At 34.0% G+C, this 20020-nt stretch overlaps 1 protein-coding gene across 1 annotated transcript in view; it reads left to right on the top strand.

The window, feature by feature from the left end:
* LOC129235104 (inhibin beta B chain-like) overlaps positions 1 to 19502 on the top strand; it is a 60976-nt gene extending 41474 nt beyond the window's left edge. The window contains exon 2 of the mRNA XM_054868788.1: positions 18336 to 19502. Coding sequence (XP_054724763.1) covers positions 18336 to 19189 — 854 coding nt within the window. The 3' untranslated portion in view covers positions 19190 to 19502. The remainder of the gene's footprint in view (positions 1 to 18335) is intronic.
* Positions 19503 to 20020: the final 518 nt, after the last annotated feature.

Below are 20020 nucleotides of genomic sequence, written 5' to 3'. Positions count from 1 at the left end.
ATATTGTAAGTTGTGAGATTTTAAACAGAAAAAAATATTTAGAAACTAATGATGAATTTTTGTTTGTCAATAAAGTTCAAGATACAATTAGACAATAAATTTATTTATTTATTTATTTTATTATTATTCATTTATTTATTTTTTGTTTGTTTCAAAGCTTTTGTATAAGGCTTCAAAAACGAATTGTTCCAAAAAGAGGGGCCTCACTTACCCCAACCAACCAGAACCCCCTGTAAGACAAAGCCACAGTACTGTAAACCTAAAATGACCTATGATGTACCAAAAAAGTCCGAGTCAAAATCCTTATTTGGCTATTTAACGCTCTCAACACTCGCCAAATATGTATTACAAAAATATTCTAATTATCATTCAGTCTCACATGTGGAGCAAAGTAATAATTTTCCACCCCACTTTTGTTTAAAGGCAAATTTACTGCCAAAAATAGAAAATAGTGCTTCAATACAAGTTCTACTATGAAATACATTGCTCTCTTTTGACTGCAATTTTCAAAATAATTTTCCAATTTGTTTACTTTGAAAAATGTTATTTATTAGAACTATTTCACTTTGCCCTATTTTAAAATACTGCTTTGATGCGGAGTAATTTATTTCCTTTTTCCTATTTAATTATAAGCTAGAAAAGGCCTTCTTTCTTCAACTTATGCTATAAATCAATTTTTTCATGATCCCAGCGAAGCTTTCCGAGAAAAGAGCACGCACGATTTTTTGGCGCATGTGCTTTGGAGCCTCGGGGGGGGGGGGGGATGGCAAGAACTGGTGCCTCTGTTATTTGAAGAGCAAAAAGCTCTAAAAGATAAAATAATAATGTTTTAAAAACGGTCAGCAAACTCATTAATTTACTTTCCAGACAGCATTGTGCACAGTGTTTCTGTGCAGAGCTTCATAGCCATTAGAGCATGAGAGCGAAACCAAAATCGACGCGTCTAATTTTTATTTTTCTCCAATGGTGAGAATTTCCAGCCTCTTCTGAGCAAAAACAGTCTACGAGAAGTCCAGACAGCGCTGTCCGACAATGGAGAGCTCAAACGATGCAGACGCATCATTGAAAGTCAAACAAACGAATCGCGTGACAGCAGAAAGAGATAGAGCCTCCCCAGACGGAATAAGGTCACTCACGAAATAAGTGGGGTTGATGCTTTGCCAAGTAGCCCGATTCCGGGAAGCCGGATGCTCTCGTCCGGAAGATACGAGGGGAAGACCTTTTCATGCCGGAACGCCATCCCCAGTTCCGGACATTTAATTGATGATCGCGAATATCATTATCATTTGTCACATTTAACGGACTCGAGTCTGGTGGCACACATACATCAAACAAATAGACTCTCACTCCACAACACAAAGGAAGAAATCTCTGATGCATAAGCATCCATTCGCATAATGAATTATGGCGGCGGGTCCTTTGTATGCACCGTCATAGAGGTAGTGTGCGTCAAAGAGAAAAAAGAAATGTGCGCTTCCGTTATATTTTTTTTATTCAAAAAAATGAACAGCTGAAATATATGTTTATATTTCTGTGCTTTGGAACAACAAAACCCAGTACAAAAAAACGTCAATTTTACAAAAATACTCGAATGTTTCTTAATGATTTTATGACTCTATCCAGAGACATTTTTAACGCCTCTAAAGCATATTTCACGCATTGAAAATTGGAAACACGCTTCAAAAGTTTAGTCAAGAATATTTTATGCTGTGTTTTTTAAATAACATTTTATCACTATTGAAAATGAAGGAGGGAGACCGGTGGGGGGGGGGGGGGGGGCAATTGGATTTCTAAAAAAGTATAACATTTAATTCCCTTCTAAGTTTTTAAATATAGAATATCTAAACGTTAAAAATCAAAACTGTAGACATATCTTCTTCTCCTGACATCTTCCGTTTCATCCTTACATAGGAGTATTTTCACTCCTTGAAAAAACATCCTAGCTATAGCTTTAGCGCCATCTAATTTTTACGCCCGAGTCCAGCGAAATTTCGAACACTCCGAGAGATCATTGTCGCATACTACACTAGAAATGGGCATATAATTTTAAATTACTAGGGAGCTACCGCCCTGTGTAGCTCGCCATCCCCTGGAACTTATGTAACTTCCTATGGATCGCTTCTCTCGCTAGCTTGGAGATAAATATTTTAGACCACTATCACGGTCAGAATCGGCATTTTGACAAAAAAAAAAAAAAGAAAGAAAGAAAGAAAGAGAGAAAGAAAAAGAAAAAAACACATAAATCTTCGGAATAAAAAAAACTCGTATGCCTCAGTTTTTCCGTTGTATTTTTTTTTAAAAGATCGTTACATTATTCCTTTGATGAATAGGGTCGTTTCCAAAATTTTAAAAGTATTTTCTTCGGAAAGAGCGTGCTTAAAAACATAGAATCTGACCATTTTTAAATAATTTGTTTAAGTTTAATATTTTTAAAAAATTACTTAAATCGGTGCACTTTCATTGTTCACGCTTCCTGCCGATGACATCACAAATGATGAAATGCCATTCAGTGTTGCCATTTTCACGCATCATAATATTTGATTCGCATCTTCACTCACGTGTATTGGCAACGATAGGGTTGATAGCAAGCGTAGAGCGCAATTTTAATTCGTTTCTTGATTATCATAACGTCGAACAGCGGTAGAAAGATGTGCTAAATAAAGAGCATCATTTGTGACGTCACCAAGACCACTCCTTGTTTGAAAAATCGGACATTTTAAAAAATTAATTAAAAAATAACTGTTGGGAAAATGAAAGTTTTTTCTGGGTCCATATTATTTGCTTTGCTTATTCTACCAATTTCAGTGACAAAAAGTACTATTTTTGACTGAAGGAAACAACCCCATTATCATTGTTTGCCACGCACTGATTTAGAATAATTTAAGTTAGAATAAAGGCATTTCAGTTCTTCCTAGTCTATCTACGTTATTTCAATAACTGGAGGGTCTAGTCATTTTTCCTACTGTCGCCCACACTTTCTGAATTAATAGCTTTTAAGAACATTTTTCTACAAAACATAATTCAGAGTTGAGGAACCTAGTTGGATTTTAAATTATGAAAGTTATTCATTGCTATCTTTCGCACACACGCAGTGAGTAATTCCTTGCTTGAAATGTTCATATTTCCTCAAATTTTCAAAATTTTTATTTTAAACTTCAGTATAATGATTCAATTGTACGCGGTCAAGTTTTCTGAAAGTTTCATAAGCCAGAAGAGAAAACATTACGTGTTATGAGCCAAAAACATGCAAATAAAATTGATATTTTTAATAGAAATGCTTATATTTTCGTGAATATAAGTGACTTTCACAAAAATGTATAAAAGTATTGTACGTAATAAGTAAATTAATTGCTGAATTTTTTACTGAGTTAATTGCTGAAAGTTTATTCTCACCTTTTTACTAAAACGTTTTTAGTTTCATCAATATCTGGTCCTTTAAATGAATGGGTGATTTAATTATTATTGAAACATGTCAGTGGAAGCATACATTTTATATGACAAATGCTACAGAACAATTGGTCTCGAATTTCTCGAGAATATTTTTTAAATGTGAATTATTGCAAGTAATACCCTTTTTATCTTTTTTTTTTGTCTGCCACTGTAACTTTGACTTAAGCGTTTTGAAGAGTTCAGTCACAGCCCACCTTCCCAAATAAATCCTTGCTACGCTGATTTTTAAATTATCACATTATTTAAATGTTTTTTTTTTATTATTAACCAAATGTTGTTTTTAATTAATTTATCTGCTCTAAATGTGACAAAGATGTTTCTGTCCCAATTTATGTCTGCTCGTCTTCGGCCGAGAGTCGCTCAGATGAAGCAGTGGTGTTCAACCTTTTACACTTTGGGGAGCCATTTGAGCTTACAGTGTTCTTGGAGGAACCGGGTGAACAAACAGCAGAAAAAATAAGAATTCTAAGAATTATCCCACTCAAATTTAATAAATTTTTGTTTCAACTTTATCTTATCACAATACAAACATCTTAAGAAGTAATAAATAGTAACGTAGCTATTGGGGATGTTTTATTTATTTATTTGTTTCGTTATTTATTTATTTATTTGTTTCGTTATTTATTTATTTATTTATTGTTCTCTAAAGTATATTCTATGAATAAAAAAACAACAACAACTGTAGCAATTCAAATTAAAAATGAATAACGAATTAACGACTTTTTTCACTTATACAGTGGCTCCCAAAAGTGTTCGTACACCTATGACTTTCAATGAAATAGGACCCTATCCATTAGTTAGAATTAATATTTCGGAGTAGGTATTTTATTATAAGATCTATGATCAATTTTCAACAAAACTACATGAAATTTTTATAAAAAATATTAAAACTTAATTTTTTAAAAATCAAAAACCAAAAATTTCGAAAACTTTATCTCACAAAAGTCTTCGCACACTTTAAAAAATGTCTATATATTATTGAATAATCTAACTTTTTATTAAGTTATGATTTAGTAGAATATCATACAGTATCAATAACACCTTTTAAACGTCTGGGAAAGTAGATTTCATTTTTGTTTTCTTTTATTTTGCGTAATTTCTGAATAAGTGTTCAACCGCACTTCGAGTCTTATTTTTTCTAGCTCTAGTTTCATTTCAAAGCCGTATTTTCGTAATCTAGCCTCCAGATATATCTAAATATATTACATTAAGTTCAAATCTGGAGACTGAAGGGGTATTATCTAAATTTTAGGACAACTTTTGAAGCACTAGACGCAAACGTTGAAAACCGTGTGCTTCTTATCGTTGTCTTGCCAAAAAACAAATTTGCTTTCGATAACCAAATTTTCGACTAAGAGTTTAAAATTGGTTTTTAAAATATTTAAATGAAAGCAGGATTCATTATTCCATCAAAAAATTTCAAACTACCCAATCCTGATGCTGATATGCACCCTCACGCAAGAACACCTTCACCGTCCTGATAAAGTGTTCCAACTAAGTTCTTGAGATTAAGTTCCTAATTTTTCTTCTATTTACAATTATGCAACAATTTAACCAAAAATGTTAAATTTATTTTCTTCTGTAAGTAACGTTGTAAGCTTATTTATCATTCATTTTGCGACGAAAAGCGTTAAGCTTTCTGTTTTTCGCACGGCCAAGAAAATTTCTGTAGGAAGATTCCCCATCTAACCAGCTAATTAGAGAACTTGGGGAACAATTTTAGGTGAAAATTAAATGCAAAGTTTTCATTTAACTCTGCAGAAACTTTTACAGTACTTTAATTTGTACTTTTCAAAAAATTTTTAACTGTAAATCTCCGATCAAGCTTTGTCAACTTTGAGGGTTGGCCTTTTCTTACCTTGTTTTCGGTCCGATTCTTTTCGTTAAAGCATTTTATCAAGCACTTTACTATAGAATGGAAAAAATTAACTAATTTAGAGACATTTCAAACCAATTTATCGCTACTGTGAGGAAAAAATTCACATTTCGAATGGTGTTTGTGGTATTTTGCGAATACGAGAGAGTTTAAATTAATAAACACAATATTAAGGAATAAATAAACAAAAAAATTAAAGCCAAATGACTCTTAAGGGTCAACACAATGCAAAAATAATGAAAACAAAACATATGATAATTTTAGTCATGAATTTATTCGAAAATATTTCAGTGTACGATGACTTTGGTGGCGTTTTATTTCTCTGTCTCTTCGTTTTTTGACCCATTTCAAAAAAGAAGATCCTTCAATATTTTGGAAAAAACTATAGGTTTTTATTTAGAATGACATAGGAACAATGTGAAAAAATATCGGACTTCATATTCGAATTCAGTTTCGCGTTATTTTGGTTTTACTAAAAAATTTCAAAGTGTACGAACGCTTTTGGGAGCCACTGTATGTATTTTTATAAGAAAACCCGCCTTTAAAAATTCCATCTTTTATTTAAAAAAAAAAAGAACGTTTAGCTGAATTTTTTATGCTTTGATTAAGCAAACATACACTCACAAAACCCCTGTCAAAGTTCAGATGAGCCCTAGTGTTCCGCGGAAACCAAGTTCTCCAGACCTCTGAGATAAAGGTTGAAGCGCGTTTTAACCTGATGGTTGTTTTTGCCAACAAGTAACCGTACTTGGGGAGAAAAACGATTTACACTAACGCTCGTAATACACAGATACTTAATGTCTTAGATTTTAAAATATTCATTGTATCCCAGCTTCTTATAACTGCAGTACACATGTTCGTTATTTTTAAAAGAAATTTCTTTGTTTTTCGCTCAAAACTCAATTTTTTGCACAAAATAAATTCTTGTTTTGAATTCAACTTTCGATTCTATGTCGAGCGTTCTGAAACGTTTACACGTTGTTTTTAACTGAAATGAAAAGTTGCATAATAAATTCGGTCAATCTTACTATCCCATTACCAAAAAATTGAATAATTTGTATTTAACTGAATTTACTTACTTGTTGTCATATTTAAAAAATTAACAAATTTTGAATGATGTTGACAGGTTAATAATGCATAAAAAGTGTTAGCACTATTAAATGCTTTTATTCGATGCTCATTTTACTGTTTTATTGATAACTAGCTTACTACCCGACGTTTCCCGGGTGTTTATTAATGCCACACATCTCATTGATAATCAAATGGATGAATTCTACCTACATGGGCGTAAAAAAAAAAATGTATCAACCCCACCTTCACTTACGACTTCACTTGTTTCTTGGCTATTGAAGTAAAAACTTCTTTTTTTTAAATGTAGCCTCTCGTAATCCCCCTACACTTTTGTTAGTTCTTTTGAGAAACTTCAATTATTGTGACTTCTTAGTGCGATTCAAAATAAATTTCAAATACCTTGGATAATGCTCTCCCTCAGTGGTTGGAAGTAGCGCGCTACAAGTAGCGATGCTACTGTAGTAGCTACACTTTTTAGTAGTTTGTAGTGTAGTGCACTACTTTTCAGAAAAAGTAGTGTAGTGTGATCGATACAAAAAAAAATAGTAGTTTGTAGCGATTTCTGCAAACTACTTTTAACTAAACTTTAAAAAAAAAAAAGAAGAATCTAGGTTCAAACGAATTTGACTGCCCCAATTTTAAGAAGTACATCAGCGGATGCAATGAGAGATAAGACTCATAAAAATACGAGCTGACCTCAGGCATATCATTTTGACACCATACGTTCTATCTGTTTGACGCCATTCGTTTGTTTACCATCGTAATTTTCATATTTTGCTAATATTTGTATTGAATAGAGATTGACTTAAAAAGAAAAGTATATCAATTATCGATAACCGCCAATTTAGTGACTCCTTTGCTTTTTCTGGCTGCCGAGAATGTCCCATGAATAACGTTTTAGATTTCAAAGAGCTCATTCTTTCAATACTATAAAAGCACTTATTTTCGTGAAAATGAAGATATCGGTGATTTCTCGAGTTGAGTATTTCGTGAAATTTATATAAACAGACCGAAATTTAAAAAAAGAAAAAAATTGCGATGCTAAATTTTTGCGATTACGACAGGCACGCAAAAACTACAGTTTCGCGAAAATAAGTGCTTTTACAGTATTCACCAAATATAGAAGCTACTATAAATGTTATAGAAGAGGGTGATATTGAATTGCCTGGCCAGTTTACAATAAATACGAGCATTACAGTGTTGAGTATAACAACGGACATTTTTGGGAAAAAAAAAAGAAAAACAGATCATTCTTAGTCCATGTTCAGTAGGGTGCGTCTTATTTTTAAAGGTGTTATTTTTTCATGAGGCACCCTCTCATTTTGTTCCTTTGGATGAAAAAAAAATTCTCATATATGAAAAATAAAAATTGAATAATATTTAGAGGGTGCTACCACTGCTGCAAAATTTGTCAACTCTCTCCCTTTTTTTTCTTTTAAATTTATTTATTTAGTCTGGATAATAAGCAGCAATCAGTGAAAAGTTTGTATTGTCACATGGAAGTAACAAAGAGAAAAATTACAATATTGCTGAATGTAAAAGACCGAATGTGTAAACATGTAATATGAATGGCATTACCGAACTTTCAAATGCTTTTTTGACATTATTACATAAAATGACAACCATGAAATGCTTATTATTTTCTAGTATATATAGGAAATAGGTATTTGTGTTATGTTAAACCCAACCAATCTAATTTCATGTTGATTAAAAATATGTCAAGAGTTGATTTTTGCATCATATTTTTCACAATGAATGTAATTTTTGATCACTGGTAGCACCCCCTAAATTATGTTCAAATTCTATGAAACTTTTATGTGTGTATTTTTTCATCAAAAGGAAGCAATTAAAGGGGTGCCCCATAAGAAATTCAAAACTTTTTTAAAAAGTGCATTATAAGACACACCCTAATGTTCAGATGAGCTAATTTATCAATCTTAAAATTTTTTCGTTAATGTGGTGTGTGTGTATTAGGGTGTCCTAAAAACATCGAATTTTTTTTTCAAGTAGCACGCTCTCTTATATTTTTCCTTTTACGTCATAACATTATTGTAAAAAAAGTAACATATAATTTAAACAACAGCAACCAGTGCTGACTTCGTCTAAAATTGTAACCAGCACTTGTAACGCTGGGCCAAATAAAACGAGCTGATGTGTGCCTCACATGACTTCTTTTTACTCCAATTTGATGTCACTTTACCGATTTAATAGTTTACTCTCTAAATATCACCAACAGTGGCCAAATTGGAACAAGATTTAAATAATTTGAATTTTGACATCTTGAATTCAAATTATGTTTTTTGCAATCACGAGTGTGTGTATGTAGGCGTGTGTGTTTGTGTGTACGGGTTATGTGTATGTGTGTTTATGAATGTGTGTGTGGGGGGTATGTGTATGTGTGTGTAGGCATATGTGTTTGTGTCTGTGTGCATGCATGAATATGTGGATAGTTGTGTATGTGTGGGTGTCTGTATGTATGCGTGTGTGTAAGTGTTTGTATGTGTGTATGTGTGTGTATGTGTTTGTGTGTGTGTGTGTGTGCGTGTGTGTGTAGTTGTGCATGTATGCGCGTGTGTGTAGGACATGGATGCAACCTGGAGACGGCTTTCGCTATGGGTGCAGCATCGTGAGGAGCCCGCCTGTCCACGGTGATGGTGCGGAGGGTGGCGGTGGGAAAAATCAGCGTAACGCCAAAAACAGTCAAATGAGAACAATAAGCAATCGTGATTGCTCAAAAAATTGCCAAATTTGTCGCCAAGTTAGCGATCAAAAGACTGGCAATATATCGCCAAGTGTCCGCCAAATTGTAACACCACTTGAGTTAACATCGAAATTAACGATGATTCCCCCCCCCCAAAAAGGGCAAAAGACCCCCTTAGAAACATCAATGCAACCAAAAGGGGAAGTGCACAACTGGACCCCAATAGCAGTCTACGTACCAAACTTCAACCTTCTAGGGCATACCGTTCTTGAGTTATGCGACATACATACACACATACGCACATACATACATACGTACATACAGACGTCACGGGAAAACTCGTTGTAACTAACTCGGGAATCGTCAAAATGGATATTTCGCATGTCTATACGTTCTTAGACATTTATCCACGTGTGATCGAGTCGAAAAAAAAAAAAAAACTCAACACTCATTCGGGGGTGAGCAAAATGGAAGTTAAGGTCGATTTTTGAGTGAAAAATTTTCGCGAATACTATACTTCCTTTTTCTTTCTGAAAGGAAGTAAAAAGAACTTTTTTTCGGGAACTCGAAATTTCTGTTGATAAAACGTTGCTCCTATTCCCCACATGCACCACAAAAACATTTATTCCAATTAAAAAAAATATTTAGGTATACCACACGTGGCCTGAAATTTATAATTTTCTTCAAAAAATTGCTTTTAATCGATACCTACATATTTTTTAAAATGTAAGGTAAATTTTACGAAATTCTCAAGCTGAAAATTTTTTTTTAGTAAAGTAGTTAATTAGCGTTAAAGAGATTTTTTTGCTCTCCTGTAATATTCTCCTGTAGTGTATAAGTCTCGCACACAGTACTCAAAGATATGGGTTTTTTCAAGGTTAAGTAAACAATTTTTTAATCTATATTTTTATTATTCATTTGCAAATGTTGATCTAAAAGTATGTTCGCTCATAATTTTTGAACTTGATATTTTATTTCCATTTTTTTAAAAAAATGAATGGAATAAAACTTAATTCTTAAAGAGAATTATAAATTTTAGGCCAAGTGTAGGATATCTAAATGTATTTTAATTTGAATAAATGTTTGCGCGGTGAATGTGGGATATTGGAGCAACGTTTTATCAACAGAAATTTCAAGTTTCTAAAAAAAAGTTTTTTTTTTTTAGAAATTTCGAGTTTCTAAAAAAAGGTTTCTTTTTTTTCCGATTAGGCCTTTTAGACGCAAGTTGACACGGTTGCCGTTGTTCAAATCATATGAAACATTTTCCCCAATTGTTTTGACGTAAGAGGAAAATTTTAAGAGGGTGAAATCGACTTTCATTTTTCGCGGGGCACCCTAGTGTGTATTTACTTATTGTATGCTTATTTACTTATTTTTTGAAAAGTAGCAAAGTAGTGACTACATTTCAAAAGTAGTTTGTAGTTGCTACAATTTAGAAAAAGTAGTTGTAGTTGTAGTTTGCTACAAAAAAATGTAGTTTTTCCAACCACTGCTCCCCCTCCCTACTTTGAAGAATGGTCTGTCGGTAATTTTCGTCAAAGACATATTATCGCCAAATGCTGAGATACTTGTGGTTATCATGAAATAATGCTTATGATAATAATTTTCATTCGAAATGTTTCCAAAATGAGGAGTGAATTTTGGCGGTTGTTTTAAATTACACCAAAGCCTAATTAATGAAAGTTTTTGTACTCTTTAAGCATTTGCCTAATTTAGTTTGGCAGATTATTTTACACTAGTGATACCCGCACGGCTTTGCCCGTAATAGAAAAATCAAAAGGGCTTTTGGTTCGCCTGTATATTTACAAAAATTGTATGGTGAATTTTCTCGGCAGTTGGCTTGTACCCATCTTACGGTTCCACGTTATGATAATTTCATATCTCGCCAATTGGCTTGTGCCCATGTTACGGTTCCACGTTATGATAATTTCGTAATTTACTCGTCCATCTTATGATATTTTTTTTCTTAAAATTGGAATAGAAAAAGATCCACATCGAATTTTCGAAAAATCTCTTCGAGGTGCACACCCCCATGCTACATACTAACTTTGTACCAAATTTCATGAAAATCGGCCGAACGGTTTATGCGCTATGCGCGTCACAGACATGCAGACATCCTACAGACATCCAGACATCCTCCGGACAGAGAGACTTCCAGCTTTATTATTAGTAAAGATATGAACGAAAGTTTTAAAGATTCATTTAATGGGGATATTTTGGTTGCATCTTGAAAGCCGAGAAATACTATTGCGTAGGCTTTGACTTCAAAACAGTGACAGCTGAAAAAATTGTCAAGAGCCTCAGTCAGTGCAATCTGTCCGCAAACGTTTGGCCAGATTCTTGGTCGATTGAATAATAAGTAATTATCCAATCAGCGGAAATAAATAACAAAAGAAACATTAAATTGCATTGAAGTCCCAAATCAATTCATTATCTGTCAATCTTGTCAAGCGTTACTGTTAACCTGACACATATTTACGTTGCTTGCAATATAATTAATACAGGCGACGATCGTCTATAAGCAAATAATATTTATTCTAAAAAATAATATTTGACCGCCACACAAAAAAAAAGAAGGGGGGATACAGATCGCTTAGGAATAATTTATGTACTTACAAATAAGACTGAAGTATTATGTGATTTAAACACAAAACATGTTAACAGCCTGGATACTTATGAAGTGGGGGAAAAGTTACTTAAAGATTTGACTTGAAAAAACCCTTCAAGCCACAGTAGGGTGGACCAAAAAAAATCGAAACTCTGCGGAGCCCTTAGCCTTAGTGTTTAAAATTTGTACTAATTAACTAAGACTAATTACCGTGAAAAATTTCGTGACTTTGAGTTAATGTCTTCAACTCTGGCAAGAGAGTTGAATTTCTGAGATCGTTAGGAAAAAAAATCAAATAAAGAGAATATCTACAAAATATTTTGAATTTCGCAGAACGTTAAGCTTTAGTGCGGAGTTTCGTGACTTTTTTACACAAACAATCGCATAAAATTTGTGAGTTAATTATTTCTGCTCTGGCAAGAAGCCTGAATTTTGAGATGTTCATAAAAAATTCCTTCAATACGAGTGGCACATTACACAGAGTTCATACTCAGTTTCAGAAATGAAATGAAGGAGTTTTGGAGGAGTTTTGAAGGAGTAAAATGAGATTTTGAAGGAGTACTAATGGAGTGTCATTAAATGATGTCACACTTTTTTTCAATATATTTGACCATCAGCACCCTTTATCACAAAGTGTCACACTTCATCCCAAACTTCTCTTGTCACGTCATACTTTTCTACAAACATATTGTTACAATAACTGTGTGATGTCACTTTTTGTTACCCTCTCTCTTCCCCTTGTCACAATTTCATGAGCCCGTCTCCTTCTCAAAGCATGTGGATGACCCTATTTACAATATCATAACTGCAATTAACTAAACAATTTTTTTTTACTGCAATCACTTAATGCAGTACATTTACTTATGTAGTTTTAAATATTTAAATAATACTTAGACAGCTTTACTTTTGCTGCTGAGAGGGTGGTGGAGGAAAAAACAATAATCATAAAACTTGAAAAAATAGCCAAGCACCATTTAAGCATGTTGTACTTCACCTATGTCATCTAATAAAAATGTCACCTTCAACTTTTATGAATTAACTATGATCAATTTGTAAATCGAAAAAAATAAATGCACGAAATGACCACATTAAAATCGCTTTAGTGACGAAGTTAGTTGTCAATCGAAGTATTTTAAGTTACTGTCATAGAGGAAGATTATGTAGTCTTGAATTAAAAAAGAAGGAGTTTTGAAGGAGTTAAAACCAAAATGAAGGAGTTTGAAGGGCTCTTCAAAATTTTTTTATAAATAAAGGAGTATTGGAGGAATTTTGAAGGAGTGTACGAACCCTGATTACAAAGTAGCTACATACCTAATACACTGTAATACTTCAAATTTTTTATCATCTCAACGACAACATCAAACTACCCCTTGAACTAGGCCCGTCATTTAGAAGGCTTATGGACGAAGGGGTCAATTACCCCCCTTATTTGAAAAACTAATGTTTTTACAAATAAGTGGGAGCAGTTATGTGGTTTTCTGATAAAATTTCATTGCGTTCACGACCTTTGCCAACCCCTCCCTTGGAAATATGCCTGTCTTTAATTTCCTAAACTGCTTACACAAATTATCATGCAAAGTTTCCTGTGTCTCTGAGTTAATTCCCTCTGCTCTGGCAAGAGGTCAAGATTTCAATGGGAAAAAACACTGTTTTTTTTTTTTTTTTTTAATCGCGTGATTGTTGTGGAGGGTGGATATTCAATACTAGTGGTACCCGCACGGCTTCGCCCGTAATAGAAAAATCAAAAGGTCTTTTGGTTCGCCTGTACATTTACAAATAATGTATGGTGAATTTTCTCGCCAGTTGGCTTGTACCCATCTTACGGTTCCACGTTATGATAATTTCGTATCTCGCCAATTGGCTTCGGCCCATGTTACGGTTCCACGTTATGATAATTTCGTTATTTACTCGTCCATCTTATGGTATTTTTTTTTCTCAAAATTGGAATAGAAAAAGAACCACATCGAATTTTCGAAAAATCGCTTCGAGGTGCACACCCCCATGCTACATACTAACTTTGTGCCAAATTTCATGAAAATCGGCCGAACGGTTTAGGCGCTATGCGCGTCACAGACATCCTCCGGACATCCTACAGATATCCTACAGACATCCAGACATCCTCCGGACAGAGAGACTTTCAGCTTTATTATTAGTAAAGATAATATAAAGATAATAATAATAAAGATTCACAAGATCTATAATTTTAATCTAATTGGATGTAAAAAACGAGTTCGATTAGAAATCAAAGTATTTATATGGTTACAAAAACTCTCTGTGGAATATGCAAAAAATTAGAACTGCATTTAGGATATAGATTTCTATTCTTTGAAGAAAAAAAGATAAATTTACTTCTAAAGCTTGTTAACTATTAAAACTATTAAGTATTAAAACTATCAAGCTATTAAAACTATCAAGATACATACTTGAGAAAAATTTATCAATGTAGTTGATCTCGTCAATTGCTCGGAATGATATGTTTTGTATACAAAACATATCATTTCGAGCAATTGACGAGATCAATTACATTGATACATTTTCATCAAGTACACTGTTAAAAAAAAATCCTGAAATTTTACGGTAAAAGTTACTGGCATCCATGTTGCCAGTAACTTTTACCGTAAAATCCTATTTTACTGTAAAAACGAGAGTTAAAAAGCGCAAAATGCGAGATGCAGACTCGATCTTGGGACCTACGTATTGGCTGGCGCCTTTGCCAGCCACCATACTTGTTGTGAAACACAGAGTGAGGGTGATACGGTGTTATCTGCTTTGCACTGTAAGTCACGTGCTGTATCCATTGGCACTGCACCGCTTCTTTTTTTTTTGGTACTATTCACTGTACATGAATTTATTGAATATACTATTTACTGTAATTTTTTCTGCACTGTAAACACTCCACACACACATTTAACACAAAAATTTCCTGAATTTTTATTAGTGTACTAGTGATACCCGCACGGCTTTGCCCGTAATAGTAAAATCAAAAGGTCTTTTGGTTCGCCTGTATATTTACAAATAATGTATGGTGAATTTTCTCGCCAGTTGGCTTGTACCCATCTTACGGTTCCACGCTATGATAATTTCGTATCTCGCCAATTGGCTTGTGCCCATGTTACGGTTCCACGTTATGATAATTTCGTAATTTACTCGTCCATCTTATTATATTTTTTTTCTTAAAATTGGAATAGAAAAAGAACCACATCGAATTTTCGAAAAATCGCTTCGAGGTGCACAGCCCCATGCTACATACTAACTTTGTGCCAAATTTCATGAAAATCGGCCGAACGGTTTAGGCGCTATGCGCGTCACACACATCCTACAGATATCCAGACATCCTCCGGAGAGAGAGACTTTCAGCTTTATTATTAGTAAAGGTAAAGATAAAGAAGATAATAAAGCTGAAAGTCTCTCTCTGTCCGGAGGATGTCTGGATGTCTGTAGGATGTCTGGATCTCTGTGACGCGCATAGCGCATAGACCGTTCGGCCGATTTTCATGAAATTTGGCACAAAGTTAGTTTGTAGCATGGGGGTGTGCACCTCGAAGCGATTTTTCGAAAATTTGATTTTGTTCTTTTTCTATTCCAATTTTAAGCCCATTTTTCACAGAAATTTAATAAAATGGGAAAGAATATGCTCTGAAAATTATCTTTCTTTATCTTTCTTTTCTTTTCTTCTTTATCTTTCTTCTTTTCTTTTCTTTTTAAATAACAAACCTGAAAGTCTCTCTGTATAGATGTTTGGATCTCTGTGACGCGCATAGCGCCTAGACCGTTCTGCCGATTTTCATGAAATTTGGCACAAAGTTAGTTTGTAGCATGGGGGTGTGCTCCTCAAAGCGATTTTTCAAAAATTCAATTTTGTTCTTTTTCTATTCCAATTTTAAGCCCATTTTTTCACAGAAATTTAATAAAATGGGAATGAATATGCTCTGAAAATTATCTTTCTTTATCTTTCTTTTCTTTTCTTCTTTATCTTTCTTCTTTTCTTTTCTTTTTAAATAACAAACCTGAAAGTCTCTCTGTATGGATGTTTGGATCTCTGTGACGCGCATAGCGCCTAGACCGTTCAGCCGATTCTCATGAAATTTGGCACAAAGTTAGTTTGTAGCATGGGGGTGTGCACCTCGAAGCGATTTTTCAAAAATTCGATTTTGTTCTTTTTCTATTCCAATTTTAAGCCCATTGTTCACAGAAATTTAATAAAATGGGAAAGAATATGCTCTGAAAATTACCTTTCTTTATCTTTCTTTTCTTTACTTCTTTATATTTCTTCTTTTCTTTTCTTTTTAAATAACAAACCTGAAAGTCTCTCTGTATGGATGTTTGGATCTCTGTGACGCGCATAGCGCCTAGACCGTTCGGCCGATTTTCATGAAATTTGGCACAAAGTTAGTTTGTAGCATGGGGGTGTGCACCTCGAAGCGATTTTTCGAAAATTCGATTTTGTTCTTTTTCTATTCCAATTTCAAGAACATTTTACCGAGCAATTATCACAACGTGGGCGAATAAATTACCAAATTATCATAACGTGGAACCGTAACATTGGCGAGAAATTCATCATCCATTATTTGTAAATATACAGGCGAATGGAATGACCTTTTAATTTTCTACTATGGACGAAGTCGTGCGTGTACCACTAGTTTAAAAATAAACTTGACCAAGATTTGCAACTCAGTTGGTGATCTTATAGTTGAAGGGAACAATCTCAAGATTTTATTAGTTATTTCAGCCAGCTAGACATATTTAGTGCACCCAGTTTGCGGTTAGTAAGATAAGGAGAGCATACACCTTATTTCATGGCATGTGATAAATATTGTTATCCACTGGCTTAAAACTAACTATGGAACTCTTTTCAGAGTCACACAGACTTTTTCTAATTTTACCGGAGTAAGATTTATGGCCTGACGTTGTACCATCCACAAACTGGAAGAGAAAAAGGAAAACAGCCCATTGGAGGGAGTCTACAAAGATACATTATTATATATACAATATATATATATATATATATATATATATATATATATATATATATATATATATATATATATATATATATATATATATATATATATATATATATATATATATATATATATACAATATATATATATATATATATATATATATATATATATATATATATATATATATATATATATATATACAATATATATATATATATATATATATATATATATATATATATAGAGAGAGAGAGAGAGAGAGAGAGAGAGAGATCTCTTACATTAAAATCAAATGTGATATTCTCTAACAGGTAGAATGAAAGGGGCACCTTTCCAATTATATTATCACTAGAAAATCGCCCGTTAAGGTATGACGGTTAAAAATTGCTTATACATTAGAACGAAGCATTTGCCAGTTTAATGATATTTTATAGTTGAAATTTTAACCCTTACTCCAGTGGATTAATACTAAACTCTAGTAGATAGCGTTCATTGTTGGCCACTTTTTCGTTTCTTCATTCTTCTAAAATGACAGTCTTACCAGTAAAACAGTTAAGTTACCGGATCCAGTTCAGCCTTGTCAAAATAAAGCATTTATCTGCATGTCAAACATTACCAAAAAATATTATCAAATTATCATGCCGTGGCGCCAGTTACATTGTTGGTGATGTCAGGAGCGTTACTCGATCAGCGAATTATCTATAAGTATTGTAGAAGATCTCCTTTCTTTCTACATGTGCGGTTTAATGGGTCTTACTAGTTACTATATTCACTCTTGTGGAAAGTTGAGGCACGGTATAAGTAATTAATGCGCGCATTTGTAGAAGGGTAGTAATGTAAAAAGTTTACAACTAAATTTTAATAGAACAATACTGAAAATTTTGCGTTTGGTGCTTTTTTAAGAGATTATTGGTAATATTTGTTTTAATATAGTTTGGGGCGAACGTAGGTCAAAATTTTATTTTTTCTGTAAAAAAAAAAAAAAAGAATAAGTTTATTTTACACATTTTTGAAAATCAGAGTTAATTTCTTTGAAGACTGGAGTAATGGCATTAATAGACGCTTATTTGGTTATGCATCACCATTTGATTACAAAGTTTTTGCAACCAACAGGGCGATGTATCACCAAGTTGACGACAAAGTTAAAAGTCGGGGTCAAAAATGAGGCGTCGAATACAGTTTGGAGATATACTGAAATTCCTGAAGAACCAATGTTGAAAATCTCCGCATTTGTGATATGAATTTTTGTAAATCAATTTTCTCTTCATTTGGTTACATCAAACCATGGCGTAAGTATTTAAAATGTTTTTCTGCTCACTCTAAGACATAATTATATTGAATTTTGATTCCTTTCATACTCTTTTTTTGGTTTTTGTTGTTGCAATACTCAAAAACTCTTGAAGACGGGCTTCTCGGGAATCGCTGACTACAGAACACTCCGAATCAAAAATTTTTAATTTTTTTTTTTTTTTTTAGTTCCTTCAATTTCTGTTTTAAAAACACTTGATGGTTTTTGTGTATCTTCCCACTGAAAATAATTATTCTTCTAAAAAAATGAAATTTCGTAATGGTTTTCAGTATTCCGTTTCAGTTATTTTCTGATGAAATTTCTTATGACCTTTGATCCTGTTTCCATTTTTGTTGACAGATTGCATTCTCTTCCAGGGCGCAGCCTGAACGGACACGTGTTGCTAGACTTCTACCCCTCTCACGAGCACATGAACCCAAAATTGCAAGTGACCGCAGCCACTCTGTGGATTCAACTCCGCAGGAAGAACAGGGGCCGGCTCCGGACGCAGGACCAGTCTCTCACGTTGTACGTGTTCCGAGTTGGCAACAGCACGGAGCACATGCACCACCTTGCGTCCTACCGCCAAGAAGCCCCAGAAGACGGCTGGAGACAGCTGGATGTGGGAAACAGCGTGCAGCAGTGGTTTTCTGGTGGAGACAGCAGGGAGAAGCTCACCCTCCTGGTAGATTGTGTGGGTTGCGATTCCAAATTCGAAATCGTTCTGTTCGACGAGGAGGATTCCATCACGTATTCCAACAACGTAACTGCCACTGCCACCGCGAGGAAGATTCGACACGGTGGCCATCAGCAGCAGCAACAACTCATGGGGCTCAGACCATTCCTGGTGATTGCCACAGAAACGACGGAGCAGAGGAGGTCACGGAGACACTCGAGGAGTTGCGGAGGTCGCCCCAGTCACTGCTGCCGCCAAAAGCTGTACGTCAGTTTCGACGAACTAGGCTGGGGTGACTGGATCATCGCTCCAAAGGGCTACTATGCTAATTTTTGTATGGGCAGCTGCAACGGCCCTAGGACTCCCGACACTTACCCAACATTTCATACCCATGTTATAGAAGAATATCGTAGTAGAAATCCTTACGCTTCCATTCACCCTTGCTGCGCACCTACCAGACTTTCGCCCATGTCTTTAATCTACTTTGACCCCGATTTAAACATAATAAAGACCGATTTGCCGAAGATGATTGTTGAAGACTGTGGATGTACGTGAAGTCCTTCCTTATCTTAATCTGATTCTGGTCGTTGTTGGCAGTTAACTGCACGTAAAATGATGTCACGATTTTTGCTTATTCAAGTGGCAGTTCCATCGAAGTGACTGACTGTGTACAAATAATGGCGCTGGAAAACCACCAACGACTTGCCTCTTGTACTCTATAAGTGTTTACATTATTGAAAAGCTGAGAACAAAATTCCTTAACATGTTCTTCTGAAAGAAGAATTGTAAAAGACAAGAGGAAGGGATAGAAAAGTGAAGTTCTAAAGATAACAATTTTTGTGCAAGAAATACTTTTGAAGCATAAAATGTTTTAATATTTAATCAGATTGTAAAACTTTTACAAAAATGAAGAGAAATAATTTTTCCTGTTTTTACAGGAAAAAAAATCAAGTGACGGTGTTAAAAAAAAATCAGAATGATTTCATTTAACTTATTTTCTTTTCGAGAAACTTAAGTACTTAGATAAAAACTGAGAAATACCAATACAGGTTTGAAAAAAAAGTGACTCGTAAAGTTAAAATGCTTGAATTCAGTTTAAAATGTACTGAAAACAAACGCTCTGCTTAAACTCTTGTAGATTATCAGTAAGCAAACATTAGCAGTTGATAATGAGAGTTGAAAGATAGCAAAGCCATAACCCTTGGTTAAATCCATTGTGCGGAAACAAAAACCGTTTCTATTGCTCTATTTAGCCCTTTTAGAACCATTAGCTTTGCGGTAGAACATGGAAGGTTGCGATGTTTTTTTTTTTTTTCTTTTTTTTGAAGCAGTATATAGTGTTTTTAAACAAAAACTTTTTTTCTTTTTTTCCTGTAATTAAGATTC

This window comes from Uloborus diversus, chromosome 2, assembly GCF_026930045.1.
Source record: "Uloborus diversus isolate 005 chromosome 2, Udiv.v.3.1, whole genome shotgun sequence".
NCBI lineage: Eukaryota > Metazoa > Arthropoda > Arachnida > Araneae > Uloboridae > Uloborus > Uloborus diversus.
Note: the sequence above shows the minus strand (reverse complement) of the source record. Positions and strands in the feature narration are given on the sequence as shown.